Source organism: Onychostruthus taczanowskii, unplaced genomic scaffold (genome assembly GCF_017590055.1).
Source record: "Onychostruthus taczanowskii isolate IOZ18803 unplaced genomic scaffold, ASM1759005v1 scaffold17, whole genome shotgun sequence".
Classification (NCBI taxonomy): domain Eukaryota; kingdom Metazoa; phylum Chordata; class Aves; order Passeriformes; family Passeridae; genus Onychostruthus; species Onychostruthus taczanowskii.
The window spans coordinates 7,594,176-7,613,296 of record NW_024498906.1 but is presented as its reverse complement, the minus strand read 5'-3'; the positions used below and the strand labels follow the sequence as shown (position 1 = coordinate 7,613,296).

Sequence of the window (19,121 nt, the reverse complement as noted above, 5' to 3'; positions counted from 1 at the left end):
TTACTTCCTAAATAAGAAAAATCTACCAATTCTTAACATTCATGGATGACCTTTTTCGGGTTTTATCATAAATGCAGGAATAATTCAACACCAGCTGAAATCATTGGCAGCATTTCCACTGGAGTAATTTGTTTTAGTATAAACCTCTAATGTTTGAGATAATATTAGTGCTTGTTTTAATACCAAATGCATTATTGAATGCCAATGGTTTACAGAATGACAGCAGTTTTAACCAAAAAGGATAGAATATTATCCTTGGAAATAAAACTTAAGAGAAATTTATTTGATATCTATCTTAAATTATTGGTCTGTTTTTTTTATGTTGAAATCTGTAGCTGAAACATAAAATAAAAACTCCCAAAGTGATACTTTCCTTAAGAAAACTAGCCATTTCTATATTTGGCATACTGAAGATAATGTATTTTTCAACAATTAATTTTGGGATCAGGTCATTTGCATTAATACAGAAGTGGGTTTTGGAGCTTATTTACTGCTCTATCTTCCTATACAGAGTTACTTTGATGGTTGGATTTATTTCTTCACATTAAAATACTGGTGTCCACCTACAGCAGAATGTTCCCTTATGTTTTCCTTATGGCAAATACTTCAGTAGCCAACATGAGATGTGTGGGATAGGGGATAGATAGATAGATAGATAGATAGACAGACAGACAGACATATTTGTGAACACTATATGCACTTGGAAATCTTTTGTAAACTACACTACATTTGAAGGTTTAGTCAAGCTGGGGGATAATTCTCTCCTATTTGTTCTGTCTGCTTTTTTTTATGCACAGAGTTTCCTTTCACCAATTTAGTTCTGTCTTCCCACGTACCTGTTAGCGATTGTTACAATCATGCATGGCTTCCCATATGCAGTAGGATTTTTTCCATCTTTCTGTCCTACCCTGTCACTCCAGTCCTGTGTTTATCACAAGCAGCATATTTGTTACATTAAGGCAACTTCTTGGATAAACTCAAACTGCCCCTCCAAAAAACGTGGCACTTGTTGTTACAGTCTCAAAAAGCAAACAGCCTCATGTTGATGTGATCTCCACAGAGGAGAATCTGCAAAATCCAAGGCTCCATCTGATTATGGAAACAGAGCTAGAATAAAGAGGAAAAAAGCCCCAAACTGGTGGGCTGGTGAGATGAGAATAAAGATGAAATTAGGCTTTAAAATGGCTACACATGCAGATTTAGTTTTCTTAACCTACTTTTCATTGGAGATTTTCCTTGTTTCTTCTATGCATATTTCCTACTGCATAAAATAAATGTCTAATTAAAAATATTCCTTGGTCACACAAAATTCATTTTAATTCTGAGGAATTAGGGGGCAACCCATTTTGTTTCTGTATCCTCCATTATTTTGAAGGGAAAACAACAACAAAAAACTGTTTGGAGTTACAGTTTTAAGAATCATTTCTATTTTACTCTAATTACTGCTGTATTTTATTTGAAATACCACAAGCCAGGATTAAGTATGCTGCAAGAAAATGCATTTTGTACGTTCTCAATTAATGCATCCTCTCCTTCACTCTCTCACACATTGCTGTGTATGTTACAGGCCTGGATTGATTCCTCTGCCAATCTCTTTGTTAGCAGTTCTGCAAAATTCTACCACCAATCTAAAGATGTAATTAGAATACTTCCTCATAGTACTTCCCACACAGTGGCAGCTGCAAAGCACAAATGTTGACTCCATTTTTTGGAGAGTAGTGGAAAATATAGGTAATGTAAACATCCAGCAGACCTTTCACAAGGTTATGATCATCCTTCCTAACAATACAGTCCTTGACATGACACATGTTTAACCAGGACCTGTATGCAGTCATCAGTCAATCTGCAAAGAGCACCCCTGCGCTCTACAGGGATGAGACAGAAATCAGCTTGTGAAGATAGAACATCTAACTCTGCTCTGGTTTTACAGCATGCACAAACAAAAAAATGGGATCTCAGTGTTGGTAAAGCATTCCCTGACAGGCATTTGTCATGCAGTGTTTGCATAACATATTTTTTTAAAGTCCTTTAATTCTCAAGCAGCCTTTCCAAAGAAGTGACAGGTGGAGTTTTAAAGCTTTTCTGAAGTTCAGAGTTCAGGATTTAGAGTGGTCCATTAAACCAGAGTTGATTCGGATATGAAACATAACCAATTTTTATGAATAATAATGAGTTACTAATTTACTTTTTCATTGTATTTTTTTTTGTTGATAAGAAATTATCTAAATCATACCAAGTATCACTAATAATTCTATAGAATTTGACAAATGCATACAGTTAATATGTTTTAAGGACTTGACTGTGTAGTAACTGAAATTTCTTGTGTCATCCAACAGATGTGAACTACAATTTAAAAGAAATAAGTTTAGTTATGATTGAACTGTTGTAACATTTTCGTATCCCTTATTTCTTGAAGCAGTTACCTAGTTTACAGATTAAGATGTTCTGTTACTCTTCTTTTATTAGCAAAAAAATACCCAAACATTTGACCAAAAGGACTACGTGCTGGTGTTTTTATGCATGGCTTTTTAAAATGCTGAGTTTTGTAAAGGAATACATTTCTACAGGAATAATTTACTGCTTCAGTAGTTTTGGGAAGAGAAACATTAAACCTATTTTGAGCCATTATTTAATAAAATTTAATAAATATTTTCAGTTTTTATGAATATTTTATAAGATTTGGAGTGTGATCTCCACAGGAATATAATTTTTTTTAGTTGAAGATGTAAGCTGCTATTATTTTTAAATTTAGTAATTTGAAAATTGTGTAGCATGAGAACACTGATAAGCACAGACTTCTATATAAGGACAAGGATAAAGGAGTAATTAAATGTCCATGTAAGACCAGCTCAATTTCCTCTTTTCCAGGTTCTCATTATTTGATTGTACAATTATTATTTGAATTCAAGTTAGTGTTTACTCTTGTTCATCATTTGAGTAAGGACAGATTTTGTGTTGTCTGAGGGCAGTATCAAACCATTGTGAGAGGAGTTAAGGAAAGACAGATGGGAAAACACATTTACATTCTTTGGTTTATAAGGCTTCTGCCATTACATTTTCTAATTCATTTGTGCTTGGTTTATTTGTGTTTTCAAAACTCTACACATCATTAAGCTTTATGAAGTATGTTCATATCTGCCACCCTTCTTGAAAAAGTGCAGACTGCCTCACAACTGACCTTCATGGCTGAGAAATGACAAGCCAAACATTGACTCCAGAGCTCTTCCACTTGAAGGAGTAATCAAAAAGGAGGAATTAAATTTTAATAATTAAAAAAACCATAATTATTAATTTTTAATTATACACAAAATATACAGACACAGAAAATGATAATGTCTGAAGTTCAGGTGCTATTCTGGGAATTTATTCTCTATTTTTCTCTTTATTGTAAAATATGAGAAAGTAAAAGCAATTTACTTGTGCTTGTGAGGTACCCAGCAGTGAAAGCACTGCTTGTTTTGTCTCAGGGGGCATGTTTAGATTTATTTTTAAAACAATGCAAGATTTATAAGTGAAGGTTTCTGTTTCTGATTATGTGTAATTTTTTAATTGCTGGTTTTTGTACCATCTTCATCACAATCCCTGCTGGCCTATCATATTATAGCTATACATTTAATTTGTCAGGATTTCTATTTTCCTTACTTGGCCATAGTTTCTACTCTGAGAAACATTTTGCATCCAGTAGACACCCTGACTCTTTTGTTTAAAACTGACAGGCTTTGGGAACAGGGATATTTTTGCTTTGATTTTATGTGTTCATGCAAGTTCATATGCCTTTATGTATTTTACTCAGAAATTATAGCTGCCTCTAATACCTTGTGATAATGCTGTCAAGAAATGTGCAGATTTTATTTAAAGCTTTTTTTTTTCTTTCCATTTTTGAAATCTGACAAGGGTGATGTAATAACATTATTTTTCTCTGAATTGATAAATATCTTATGCATTAATTATAGGTGAGTTTTCTGACAGTTTCACTTTGAACAGTCTGATCCCCTTGTCTGGACAAAAACTGTGGCTTTTTCTCTGTGTTTTCTGACTGTTTTGATGTCTCTGAAAAATTCCAAAGCAAGCTACTGTTGCATAACTCCCTGTTAGGAGGCAACTTCTGCAGGAATGAAATTTGTATTTTCCTGTATCTGCTGTGTAGCAGCCTGTCCCCTGCCTCATCTCCCCTAGCATTTCATCATCACATCTGTGGTCCAAGTCATGCTCTTGGATGTCTTACAAAGACACCAAGCACTTGCTGGGAGTTCTCATCCCTAACTGTTCACTGGAGAACAGATTGAGCACGGGACACAGAAAGTGCTGCCTGAAAATGTTCCTGAAGCTAGTCAATAGAGCAGTGATGCTGGAAATGAAGACCTGTGTCCTGGTCTGTTTTCAGCATGAGGGTTTGAATATTTATCTCAGGCATTTTTGATGAGTGCTCTGCTCTGCTGCTCAGTCTAGATCCATCCCTTCTTTTTGATCCCATTCCTGCCGTCTGAGTGTAGTAGGTGTGATCTAGGCATTCACAGCTGAGCACTTCTTTTGGGAAACAAAGATGTGAAAATTCAAGGCTTATCTGGCACATGGATGGGAGCTCAGGCCCAGCAGGATTAGTGCTGATGGCCCAGGGCTATAAACTCAGCAGCACAGACAGAAAGAGGTTGTTAGCATAAGTTTGATGTCAAAATTGGAAGACTGGAAGTGTAGTTTCAGACATTCGGTACTTTTGCCCGCCATGCTGTCACCTAAAGGAAAAGCCAGGCTAAATTTGCTGTTGCACCCAAGTCCAACAGCACTGCTAAGTATCAGTTCATTTTTTGGAGGCAACAGAAGCTTTTCAGTTTCTGTTTTCTGCTCTCTCACTGTTTGTTTCTATAAACTGGCGGTGTGACCTTTTTTTCACAAGAGCATTTTGAATATAGTACAACCTTTCAGGAGAACATATTCCAAGAGAGGGCTATTTTTAAACAAAATGACATAGGCCCAGTGTGCCACCCACAGGATAGTGCTTGCCCAGGAAATGTGGAACATTTCCGCAGAGATACAACTAGCCATAAAATATTACATTTAATTTCTTTGTGGGTATTTTCTTTGAAAAGTGTTATTTCTGGTGTGACAATCCATGAATAAACAGATTTGAACAGCTTTTCTTGGAAATGCTGTTAGCTTTTCATTCTTCTGGTTTTATCAATACAGGAAAATGTATTCCCTCTAAGTGTGCACAATACTTGCCCTGCTGTACGGTGCCAGGGTGTTGTGGATTAATTTTTGACCATCCCATTGTATTTCTGCTTTCAATTTCCTGTGTTCTCCTTCTGTTCAGAGAGTGATAGAGCTGTCTTCAGCAACACATATAAAGACTAAAAGGAGAATAATGCCTCACCAGAAAAATACAAAAATGTGCATTCTTTTCATGCTGAGAATGTTTATGGCAAGGAGTCCCCGAGGAATTGCGATGGACAGGCTTTAGTTTGGGATTGGCCTAGGATTGTTTTATAGTGCTCAGCCACTGTCTTCACCAGGACTAGGGATTTTCTTTGGGTCCAACATCACTGCTGTGAATCAAGGCATTAGACAAGATCTACAGTACCTGTGTCAGAAATTTTTTGAGATAAGAGATACACAATATTATCAATAGAGGAACCTAATTGTGTTGCTGCAAGATCTTAAAATGTTCAGTCTGTGGGATATGAAAAATGTGAAAACAGTGATAAAAAATTATTATTTTTCATATCTTCATTTCAAGGCTTTCAGAACACCCTCCTAGTCTAGTAACACTCTGCCAGAATGCAAATTAAGTTCTAGTCATAAACCTTAATAAAATGGGTAGCTTGTCGGATTTATTTGATTAGGGATTGGAAAAGGGAGTACTATTAATAGGAAAAATGGATTTCCACTCTGATATGGAATTTACTTCTATCACTATTATGATACCTTTACAAGTCGAATGATTTTTTTTTCCTAGTGGCAAATGCTATCATTATTCCATAGTTAATATAATATTTATAATAGCATTAAAATATGTTTCAAATTGAATACCAGTATGCAGGTCCCTATGTATAAATAAAGAATTACCACAGAAAAATTATTCTGTAAGTAAGAATGCTGTTAATGTTCCATATTCATTCCATGCCATGTTTCCTGAGTCATGCCACATGGTGGCCTAAGTGTTAGATTGCAGATAAATTCTGTGAAGATGCTGTAAAAGACACAACAGTCTCCTGTGCATTTCTGCAGGTACCCAGAGCCATTCACTGCACACTTCCTGCCAGGCAGTGATCCCGATTTCCTTGTGATGCCACAAGCTGGAGAACTTCTCCCAGAAGGCACTGTGGGAACCCATATAACAGTGGGATACAAGCCAAGGATGTATGGCAAAAAGCACACAGCCACACTGGTCATCGAGGTAAGCATTCCCCAGGGCAATGCACAAATACTCCTTCAGGAGTGCCAGCAGGGAGAGAAATCCTGCACCAAAGAGCAGCACTGGAACACACCCAGTGCGTGTGCTGGGATGGTTTTGCTACTCCTCTCAATGGACAAGAATAAAACTAAATTTGGAGAATTGACTGATGACAAGCTGGAAAAAACATACCATATTTTAAACTGTGTTATAATTTCTAAATTATCCTTTTGCTATCAGCACCAGAGACAGATACTTAATCTTGATACATTTGCCCAACTCCATAGACAACATGACTTTCACAGAGAATCAGTATAATCCTGTTAAGAACTGGTGGAGAATATAAAAGTAATTGAATATGTGAAGCCTAGGTTATTGATTTTAATTGTATCATACATCTTATATGATCAAAGGCTCCAAGCAGGCAGGTGCCAAACTGTGGAGGAGAGAATTTCAGAGCACAAAGCCAGGAATAGCTCTTTTGAAGCAAGATGCAAAATAAATGAAAATTATTTGCAACCAAGTACCCTGTGTAAGTGTGAAGGTCAGGAAACATTTGAAGACATGTATTCCTTCAGCAATAAAAATGCTCTCAGAAACCAATTTTCAAGTTTTAAGCTATTCTTTAGAAGGAATCTGTTGAAAACACACAGCAGGGGCAAAACCCCACATTCTCTATAAATCATGGTTTTTCATTTCAGTCTATTCACTGCATGCTGGTAGTGTTTTCAGACTACTATATTGGAAGTGAAACAGCAGTATTGATTTAAGAAATAAGATGGTCAAGACCAAGTTGATAAAAAGATGCATGGCAAATCACTGTAGTGTTTTATCTATAAGTGACAACTTGTATAACAGTGAATAAGAAATTCAAATCCTGCAAAAAACAAACTCCTTCAATCCCTCTTACTTGTTTTCTTTTACTGTATTAGATGTCTGATTAATATAATCTCTTTACATAAACAGCAATGATGCTTATCACTCTTCCATTTTAAAAATAAGATAACTTACTGAATATATTCTGTGCTATTTTGTGTTTACAAAGTACTGTATGATACAGTTACAGAGCTCAGAAACCTGAATTTTTGGAACTGAACTGCTGTCTTTAGGCATGGCACATATAAATGCAGTAGCTATGCTTGTCCTTGGCTTAGCTTTCAGCACTAACAAGGAGATTTTACCATAAATCTGTCTGGAATGGGACAAACACAATGATCAAAGGCTATTATTAGCTCTTTAAGAACTCAGCCAGTAACTCAGAATTTCCTTTTAGGAATTTATCAGTATAGATGGCCTGTGTCTAATTGGATTTTTAAGCTACATGCACTCACACCTCAGTCTCTGGTTATGATCTAGACAGACAGCTCTTCACATCTCCACCTTTGGTACTGTGTGTGGCTGCAGTAAGTCAGTCATTCATTACATATATATATATATATATATATATATATATATATATATGTCAGATCACATCTTGTTGTATCTATTCCTGGACATTTAAAAATGCATCAAGGATTCTCATAAGCACATTCTCGATCAGTATAACTCCATCACAGTCTTTTAGAGATGTTTCTAACATTCTCACTCAAATTGCAGAATTGAGTGGTTTCAGTAATGTTTTGATGCACCTTGTGTTCTCTTTGCTCTTGTTGGTAGCTCTTTTTTGTACTCCAGACTTCGCCCTTTCTGCTCCACACAAGCTTTAATTCCTGCAGTTCTGGTGGAAGGCAGAGCATCTGTGGCTGTGTGTGATTCAGCTGCTGTGCTCTCAGCACTGACCTGATGTAAGATTTGATGAGATGTTGAGACTACCTGATACTCATTTCTGCCTTTTGTGTTTGTTGAAATAATTTCCATTAGTAAACTGAGGGAGACAACTTAGGAAGATATATTAAATAAAAGCTGTATTAAATCATTCTTATTTGGGGAATAACAGTGGAGGTGGTGAAATGCAATTAGTGTTTGACCTAACACTGAAGAACCTTTCTTGCATGTATCCTCTCTAGCCAATATATTGGCTGAGGCTTTGGGCTATTTTTAGAAATGTTGAAGAAGCTTCTTTTCTTTTGCAGTGCCTCTCTTCTGCTGCTGCTGCTGTAATAAAGGATTACAGTGCTCTTGCTTTAAAATGTCTTTTGCATTTCCAAGGGTAAACTCATACTCCTAACACTAACATATTTTTTATTATTAAGTTCTTTGAACAGTGAGTATCAGATTTGTAATTTTTGTGTGTTTCTATGAACAGTGATAATTAAGCTGTAAAGTAGCAGAGATAGCAAGTTCTTTTGTTTATGTTCATCATTACAATTGTGTTGTAAAGGAAAATGGGAGGTTAGGATTATGGAGGAAGATCCTACAGTCATCTTTTTCTCATTTGTTTTTAAATTTTAAATCAAAATATTGTATGTACAATTTTTTTTTGTTTTATTATGCTGCTGAGAAGATAACTAGCATTCACATATATGTAAGTCTGTCTCTACCAGAACTTAGTGTGTACATTTTACTGACTGAATGTATATATATATATAATTGAATAATCTTGACTAGTTTATATTTCAGCACACAAATCAAGTACTTCATAGGACATGGTATGGATTCTTTCCAACTTAATATTCGTGAATACTTACAGTAGATTTTATTAATGGCAGGAAACCTTAATTACTTTGCTGAAGCAGTTAAAGCTATTTAACTATCATTAAAGCTTCTGTTCTCAGTCAACTACATCTCAAAACAATTGACGTTAGATAATTATTTAAATGGCTGCTAGGAATCTTAATTTTGCAGAAGTGACACTTTAAAATTTTATGTAGATCAAAGAATGAACTATTACAAAAAGGCAGTAAGGAAAATAATCATGCTTGTTTCTTTGAAAAAGCTTGTAGCTTTGAATGAGGACATCACAACTTAATTAAGGTACAGGTAAGAAAAAGTGAAATTGTGCCTGAACAGCATTTTTAAATAGCTATTTTTCAATAATCAAACTTCTAAATTTAGAATTGCCTTCATAAACAGTGCAGTTCTGAATGAAAAAAAATATTATCCCTAATGATAAATAAGTGAAGAGAGCACACTACTTAGATGAGCTGTAAAGTGCTGTGAGGACAGAAGGGACTTCCTGAGCCACAGTGACATCCCAGAGCTGTGGTGTGCCAGTCAGGTTGAACAGAAAACCGACAGAGCTGAGGGATGTCAAAGTGCAGCTGGGGCTGGAATCACAGCCAGGCACAAGGCGGAGCAGGCAGCAGGCTGGGAATACTTGGCAAGGGGCCTATTCCTGTTGGCTTGCAGTTAATTTCCTTTCACTGTGCTGAATTCAGCTGGAGACCAGAGCAATTGCTTTGTAATTCATGTGTGAGACTTCTGAGATATTCTAAAGCAGAAGGCACACCCAATAAGTCTTAAATGATAAAATAGGTGTCAGAGTGAACCAGATTGCAGGTAACATTATCAAGCCCTCCAGAAGTCAGGCTTGTGCACCTTTATTACTGAATAATCACTAACTTAGCCTATGGAAGATGGCATATCAAAACCATTTGTCATGCTGTTCTGCAAATAAATGATGCAGTGTTCCAGCTAGAGTACCCAGGTGTGGCTTCTCTAAACTTGTCCATGCAAACTTGCATATCTTAACAGCAAACAGTACTCTTACATATTCAGCAGCTTGCTGAAACTGCCTTGCTCCTGGTGGATTTCTTAATTACCATAATTCAATGTTATTTTAAATTTTATCTCTTGAAAAGAATGAGCAAGGAAAAAGGTAACTAACTTAGTAGAATAATTGAAATAGTTTCCCATTAAACAAGATACATGTTGGTGCTGGCTTGAGTTGTAGGATTAGAAACAGAGTGCAGAATCAATACTCAACATTTTTGATTCACAAGCATGAGGAGAGGTTACTTTGCTTATTGAGACTTATAGTTCTGATAATGGCAAAAGGTGCTAATAATGTGGGAACCATTGCTGTAAAAGGGTGTTGAGAACACTGTCAGTCCTGGAGGATTTTGATTATATAATGTCTAAGCAATGTTGTGAAGCACCTAACATTTGAAGTGCAGAAACCAATTAAGTACAAATTAATTATATCTGGAAGTATTCTTTAAGCTTATCCATCTTCTTAATTAGAAATTGGTCAGAGCCTGGATGGGCATTTGTCTGCTTGTGGGAGTTGGTTCTTATTGCTTTGGGTTTTCCCCCCTTTCTTCCTTCACTTACCAAGCTATCATTTTCTTGATCCAGGAATTTTCTTGCCTTTGCTCTTCCCTTACAAAGTTCACATAAAGGTTTGCTTTAATTTCACTCTGCATACGCTGATGGTAATTGGTCTTTTTTTGTTTGTTTGTTTGTATAACAAAACCTTGCAGTATAAATTAACAGCTGGGAAATATTTGATGCAATACCTGTAATTTTCTGTGGTTTTAATTTTTTAGGAAGTTTTGTGAATTGTATTTTGATTTTTCTGAATTAACAGTATTTGGAAGCTAACTGCAATACAATATTCCTTGAAATTCCCAATCCTTCCTCCCAATCCACTTTCCTAACAGATTGCTTTGGCAATTATTTACCATGTACTTCAGTAGTGCTTCCAGCCTACAGTGAACACCCATGCATAATCTGTGTTTTGAAAATTAATCCTATGAATCATGAGGCTTCAGTAAAAATGGGTTGGATACCAAACAAATAGACTTTTATATAAATTATTTGGTGACTGTTACCAGTATTGGCTGAATAATTTGCTTCATGAACATTACTCAGTCAGCCATCAAGATGATTGAATGACTTACTTGAATAGCTTAGGTTATGTAATAAGAAGTGGCAGTTTGTGCCTCATTTTTAATTGTTAAAAACATTTTTCAGAGAGATTTAGCTCAGTACATGGCCATTACTCCAGTGAGGTGAGCCAAATTGTTATTCTCTTCACATTTTTATTCAGGAATACTGAGGTTTTGAAAAAAGAAAGTCGTTCATTTTAACAAGAAATCCTCTTTCAGATTGTCAAGGACATTCGGAATATGATCTGGTCTTTCTTCTTAAATTGTGTGTGAAATAGGCCTAGATATGCATCACAGGGAGCCTGGGTTCTTAACTACCTATGTTTATATCAGATATATCTCCTTAACAGAGATTCTCTTTTGGAATTCTGTTCTAGTCATAGTACAGATTGCAGCAGATTTGATACTTTCATCTTTAGACTTTGTTACTACCAGAGCTAGTATTGGAATTATTCCAAATTTGATACAGTAAACTGGATTGCCTTAGAAATACGAAGAAGAGTTCATTTGATTTGAGAAATTTTGGCCTGCTTTTGAGGCAAGTAAATACTGCTTGTAAATCAAATATTCTATCATAATTCTGTGGTCATATGTGGATGGCCTTTGAAAGTCTCGCTTCTTCTTCTCCACCATTCCAGGAAAGTCTGAAACTGTGATGATCTGTGTTTTCCTTTGCTGTGACCTGGAAACCCAAAGCAGTAGCTTTGAGGAACTTGCATGAATTTTGAAGTTGGCAGACTTGCTCTTGCTGCAGTTTTCATATCGGTTAGAATAATTACTGAAGTGAAGCTGTACAGACTTAGCCCAAAGAAAAATACTTACAGCTTGAGCAACTAATATTGTGCTCTTGGAAATTAAGTATTGTAGTAAAATAGACATTTGTGGTTGCTTAAAGTTTACTGAAAATTACTTAAATCTAGGCTGCCTTGAAAATTACTGATTTCTGGGTGGTTCTAATGCTAAACAAAGAACCCCAAGTTATGCTGACAATTACAGTAACTTTTCCATGTGTGTGACACTCGTTTCGCTTTAGTAGAAAATGCTGAGCTTACCTTACACAACAATTTTTTCTCAATTATTGTTTTCAGTAGTCTTGGATGATGACACATGAATTACAACAATTGAACTACCACAGTCCAAGATGAGATATTAGGGTGGAGTTGCAATGTCTCCTACTACAGAACACCAGAATAGGCAGCTTTTTTCAACAAGTCAAGCCATAATCCTTTTTTCTTTTTCCGCTGGACACACAATCCAGGATATTTCTGTGGCAAACAGGAAGTTAACATAAGGTTGTTACTACCCAGAAGTCTATATCTATTGTTTGATGCTGATGATAAGTGACGTTGATGGAATAGCCCACCATTTTTGTTTAAATCACACTATTACTAATTCTATAGACAGTCAAGTCACAATATGTGTGGATTTAATGAACAAAAAAATTATTTTTAGTAACTTGCTACAAGGTTTAAATCACTTGCTGAAACACTTTTCAGATCTTTTCTCTGACCTTGAAATAATCCATGAGACTTTCACGCAGGGAGTATGACACTGAGGTTAAATTACCTTTTAACTAAATTGTTCATCTGCTTTATTAAAGAAAGAGAAACTATTTAATTTTGTACTGAAGTCAATAAAATAATGAGCTAATTTTGGAGAGCCACTTGCTTCTCTTAAATGACAGCTTTATCTTTGGACATAAGATACTCATGCTGGTTCATGTCACACCTGCTTTTGCTGGCCGTTACCTTTACAAAAAGTAGAGTTAGTAGTTCATTTCACAGTATTAAATAAGGTTGAGAATAAAGATGAATTAATCTACCTGTTTTACACAGAATAATATTCAATTTAAATTTAAATTTTGTTTTTAGTAGGATAGTAACAAAAATTTTGAAAAACTAAGCATGCATGGTGAAGTATCTACTGAGTCCCCATTTACTAATCTTACTGGAATAAGGCGAGTCATTCAGCAGACACCATGTAAAATCACTACTGCCCATTTTCAAGTAGAGGTTTCTTTAAAAATACACAGCAAAAACCCTCAATTATTATTTCAGCATTGGTGCAGAAAAGTATAATTCAGTAGCCCAAATACTGGTTAAAACTACAATTAGAGATTCATATGATGATGACATTTAGGAGCTGTAAGTGTATGCAGTATATCTGTGAAATAATGTAAATGCTTTATAAGTGCACAGCAGAGAACAAAGCCTGAGCCAAAGAGTTTATGGTTTGATGTTCTGAAACTTCTTTTTGTTGAATATCTGTATTATAAATTCAAAACTGCTTGCAATGATACTCCTTAAATATAAATTACCACTGAACAGGATAGCAATTAGAATGGTAGGAAGAAGCATATGAAAGAAAACAAAGATAAATATAATAGATTCAAACTTCTTCAGTGGCAAGTATAAAACTGATGTAACAAAACTTAGTAAAGTCAAGAAACAATTTTTCATGCTTTTTTTCCTTCTTCTGTATGTAAATATGGGATGACTCCACAGAAGGTTGGAGGTGGAGAAGGTTCACTGCTCATCTCTGTGGCTTTTGTAGTGCTAGTTCACCTAGACCATAATTAAATGACAAAATGCAATGAATAACAAGGCAAATATACACACTGTGCTTTGGAGGTGGTTGATAACATTTATGGTGTGTGAAAATCTGCCACAGTTTGAGTGAGTATTGTGGCACCACTCTAGGCCAAATCTGGCAGGGGTACTGACATGCCCAGCAGCAGAGAGCTTACACTGGAATGAATAAATTGGCCACAAATCCAGCCATGTGGGAAGCTGGACTGCCAGCTGAAGGAAAGACTCCTGAGCTTTGAGGCTTGACTGTAACACTGTTTTCCAGAGCGATTTGAGAGCATATCAGCCTTTCTGACCTTTTGTTTCCTCAGATGAAGAACGACACTGGTGTTAGGTGTAATGTTTCTATCTACAATTGATTGTTCTAAGGATTTAGTTTTAAATGGGTGATGAATTCCATGAAGTACAAGTCCTCCTGCAATGATAAAACTGGAAGAAACAGCAGAGAAAGGTGACCCTATGAGCTGTGCCCCTGTAGTTCCACACTGCAGGAGAGCACCAAAAACCTGCTCTGGAACCACAGCCAGCACAGCTGTGTGCCTGCACTTCTGTGTCCTGGGGAAAGGCAGAGCTTGGGAATTTGGAAATACCACTCCTTTCATGTGACTTCCCTGCTCTGAGACTGCAAAGTCAGAGAGTCTGCTATGTTCTGTGTACTCTGTTCATGCTCTGTGTTCTGTATAAAAGCCAAATTTCATTTGTATGAATATATTTTAATAGACTTGTACATTTCATATTTGTATTCAGTCTTCCTCTATTAGTTTTATCTCAGAAAGAAAAGCCCGAAATATAAAACATGGAATTTTAAGTCACTAGATGTGAGGGAACTGATGACAGTATATGCCTAAAGTGGGCATGCAATGCTTTGTCCTTTTGCACAGTACAAAGCTGGGCATAATGACACAGCATTTGAGATTTTGTAATATCTTTTAGGTTTGTAATATTTCTGTTAGTTTGTTAGTTTGTAGTTTTGGTTTTTTTTTAAAGAAAAGTAGAACAGAAAACTAAAACCCAGGAATATTCCTTTTTCCAGATGTAATTCAGGAAAGTGCTAGAGACTTAGAATAAAGACCTGCTTTCAAAAATTAAAGTGATACTTATGAAAGGAAAAGTTTTGAAAGATCTGCAAAAATTACACATGAGTTTTTAACAATGAAAATTCTGTTTCAGGACACACATGAAGTATGAGAAGTAGACAGCAATGTACCCTAATATTCATAGAAACAAAAGTCCTTAAGCATGTATAAATGGGATGTGTAGTAAGAATAAGGACCATGTACTCAGGAAGAATCAAGTATTCAAGCATTACAAGACATGACATGGAAACATATGTTCCATTCCTAGAGACCAGTTATAAACAGAGAGCAAATGAAGAGTGTCATTTTCAATCCACATAAATATGCCTCAAACCAGAGATTCCAACGTGAAGCTTCAATTCTCTTGTGCATACTCTGAGTCCTTTTGTCTTAGATTTGCTCATTGTTTTAATGTGAAAATCCCACCATTTGATATTACCATTGTTAGAGATAGCACAGCTGCAAGTGAATCCTACGGTACAAGCTTGAGGCATTTATGTTGTAGTAAGAAATAGTCACCTTTGAAAAACATACAGAGCTCTTTGAAAAACATACAGACTTCTGGGATTTTTAATAAAAAAGGAATTTTAGATCAGCCAGGGAAGGTAAATTTCTCATCTTTGTTATGCCTGATCCTGAATAAAGCTGAATGTGATTTCAGTTCTTTGTTCCAGGAGTGCAATTCTCATTCTGTGTTATTCCAGCGCATTACATTTCAAATACCTTTTGAAATCAATGTTGCACCTTAAATCACTGATGAATTTTCAAGGTATTTGATAACTGATTTTTTTTTTTTCTGTTCATTATTTTCAGACACAATCAATGCAGTGGACATATATAATCAATGGACTTCCTCCACAGACTGCATCACCTACAGTGGCAGCAAAAGTAGTTTGTAGCAGCAGCTACACAGGATCGTTCACAGTCCGACAGCGCAATTTTGTACGTGAAAATCTGAAACTCATAACCACTGGAGCATCCTCACCAATCAAAGGAGCACCTTTGGTCCTTAGGAATAAACAGAGAAAGTTATAATCTGTTAATTTTTAGAGAACAAATAAATTCTTCAGATAAAAAAATATTGTATGTTAATTTATTTTTTTTTAAACAGATATGGTGTGCATGGATTGTATGTTCTGTATGGAAGATTCAGAGCACTGGAGCCCTAGTAATATTCCTGTTTTTCTGTAAGGGATTTTGGATGCCTAAAAATTTATTTATGTCATGCAGATGTCAGAAACTTCAGAGAAAAAGTTTTAGGTTTAAAAAAATATATCTGAAGATTGGGTAATTCAAACTAATGCTTTGCTTTCTAAAGGATGTTGGTAGTAGGAAGTTTCAATGAACATTCTGTGTAATGTTCAGCACATCACACCCATGCAAAACAAGCAAGAAAAAACAATCCCTGTTCTCTTCCACAAGAAAATCCTTACCTTTTCTTGCTTTGGCAAATTTCATTAATTAGGACATCTTTGCTGTGTATAAAATAACAATCTTGTTTTATTCATTCCATGACATTTCAAATCTTTGATAATTATACATAGCACAGAAGTGAAATAAAATGTCCTGCTGCAGTAATTTTATGTCAGGTATATTTTGAGTGCTTTAGAATATTAACATATCGAAGGCTATGAGAATTCAGTGAGGAATGAAGACAGATTTTCCTTTTTTTTTCCTAGAATAAACAAATCAGAGGTGCTATTACTAGTGTGGTTCTATTTCCATTCTTTCGATGGGAATTCAGGCTTTCTCTGCTCCTTATATAATGTGGAAAATTAGATCTATGCAGACATGCTTTGTAAGATCATTGGATGGGTAACTCCTGACTCCTTTCTTCATTGAGATAATTTTTCCTGATTTTACTAACAGAACATAAATTGTATTTGTGCCTTTATTTTGATGGCAAAATGTACTTTGACAAAAAGATGGCTTGGCACAGACTAAGTGCCTTCTTGGCTCCAATACAGAATGAGCATCACTGCTCAGGAATGGGGAGCCTGAGAACAACTTATGTAGGTCAGTGCAAATGAGCACCAATAAAACCCTTTTACCATGATGCGGTTGAGGATTTTGTTTATGCCACACATTTTTAGAGAAGCTATTACAGAAAACGTTGGGAGCACATAAAACAGCCAATGGTGCTGTTTAATATCTTTTTCTAAATGCAGGGTGCCCCGTTTTGGTCAGAAACCAGGTAATCTGAAGTGAGAATAAAATCAGCTTTATAAATTCAGTGTACAACACTGGAAAGATACTGTCCATACTGATATCTCTAAAAGACATTGAGAAAGAAGCTGTAGTAATATTTATCTTGAATGCTGCTGAGACCACAAATGCAGCTGGATTTCATAGGAAGGCTCTAGCTGCATATATAAATAAAGTAATTGTTTATCTGACTGTAAGAAATAAGAATTTATGGACCAGCAATGGTTTCACAACTAATAATTGGTGTTCAGGAAATATTTCATTGAAACAATTTTTTGTAAAAGCATTTTTATCCTTTTTTTTTGCAAGATGCACAAAATTTTCTAATTTTCCCAGAAATGGATTAGCAGGTGGCATAGAGCTGAATCACTTAAAAATTACATGGTGCTCACTCCAGAAATGTTATGCCTGATTTACTTGCCTGCATTTGCTGCTATATGTATTAGGTTTCAAATTCTGTCATACATCTAAACATTTTAAACATCCATGGGAAAATGTGCAATAAAATAGTACCAGAGGGGTGTTTTCAAAAGAACAATTTACATTATCTATTTTAAAAGGGATGAATGCATAACCTGTGCTTGCAGGACAAAATTATGGGTTTTTTTTCAATGTGTACAAGGTCACTTCTGAGCTATGCAAGATATGCCATTGTCAATTGAATTTGGACCTAATATTAAAAATATATTTTTCTAATTTCTTACAGTTTAAACAGAACTAAGCATATTTCTTCTGATATGAAGAATACACTTGCAAAGATGATTTAAAGAAAGACATTTTAGCTGTGTGGTTGTAACATACACAGTGTTTTACATAATATCTGCATGCATTTATGAATTACAGTTCAGACTAAACTGTTAAAAATAAATTCATTTGTGCTACTTAGCTTGGTAATTTGCACTTCCATTGCTGAGGTGACTGTATTATTTGTAATCCAAGGACTAATTCCAAGTCTATCTCTTAAAAACAGTTTCTGAGCATCAGCACTGGAAGATTTCCAGAATGATAACTTGTATTCATTACTTGCTTCCTTCTTTTTAATAGAATTACTGAGCCATTTTGAAAATATTAGCGTTTCAACTCCTAGAAGGAAAGGTCTCACATGGGAAAAGATTACAAAATGCTGGGCTTTTTTACTTAAAGATTTCACTTCAAAGTCTTTGGACCCACCATTAAATGTGAGCTTCAGAAGAGCTGGGCAAGCTCACCATCACTCTGCACCCTAAAAATGTAATCTGCAGAGGAATTCAGCTCTTGTAGATAGACCTAAACACAATTGTTGCAGTCAGGGCTCAGATCTGGAAAAAACAGCCCAAATCATTTAGCTTTGAATTAATTCTAAATTACTATTCATTATTATAATCTTAAAGGCAATGAGAGAGAATGAACACAACCTCAAGTTATGGGTTTTGAAGATTTCCTCACAATGATTTCTGTGTCCTCATGCCACATCAGAACAGCTACTATCAGAAACCGGTATGAAAAAACCCCAAACTTTGTTTCTCCACATTAGAATACCCATCAGGATCCTTTTCTTCTGAAAAGGAAGAAAAAGGGAGTTTTTCCCTTCACGTTGATCTGTGTAGGCACAGCAGGATCTCAGGGAACTGAGGAGGTACTGATTATCACTATAAGTAATAACTCCTAATTTCTCAATGCTAGTGTCAATTAGTTATTGAAAATTACTTCTACTTACCCCATTTATATGTTTTGATTTATAGAAATACATAATTCATAAACACAAGGACTTTTTAAAAGTCAATATGGCATTTATGGCCATTTATGTTTTAATCATAGTCTTACATGCCACACACAAGTCAGCTGTGCATCTCTTGTTAGTGGCTTGGCAGAAATGCGGATTGTCTAACCAGTGTAGCCACCATGTGCTTATTTATATTTCTTCCTTCTCTTTATAAATAATGATCCATATATCAGAATAATTAAAACAAGGACTAAAACCTTACAAAGCAACATTATTATGTAGCACAGAACTTGTTAATTTTGGGAATGAGGTCTACATTTAAATTTGTTAAAATACAGTGGAGCTTTTGCAGCTGTTGAGCTCCTGGTTTTGTGTGACATGTCCAGTAGT

At 35.5% G+C, this 19,121-nt stretch overlaps 1 protein-coding gene across 1 annotated transcript in view; it reads left to right on the top strand.

The window, feature by feature from the left end:
• CFAP47 (cilia and flagella associated protein 47) overlaps nucleotides 1-15,859 on the top strand; it is a 258,908-nt gene extending 243,049 nt beyond the window's left edge. The window contains exons 63-64 of the mRNA XM_041399915.1: nucleotides 6,226-6,394; nucleotides 15,638-15,859. Coding sequence (XP_041255849.1) covers nucleotides 6,226-6,394; nucleotides 15,638-15,859 — 391 coding nt within the window. The remainder of the gene's footprint in view (nucleotides 1-6,225; nucleotides 6,395-15,637) is intronic.
• The last annotated feature ends 3,262 nt before the right edge of the window (nucleotides 15,860-19,121 follow it).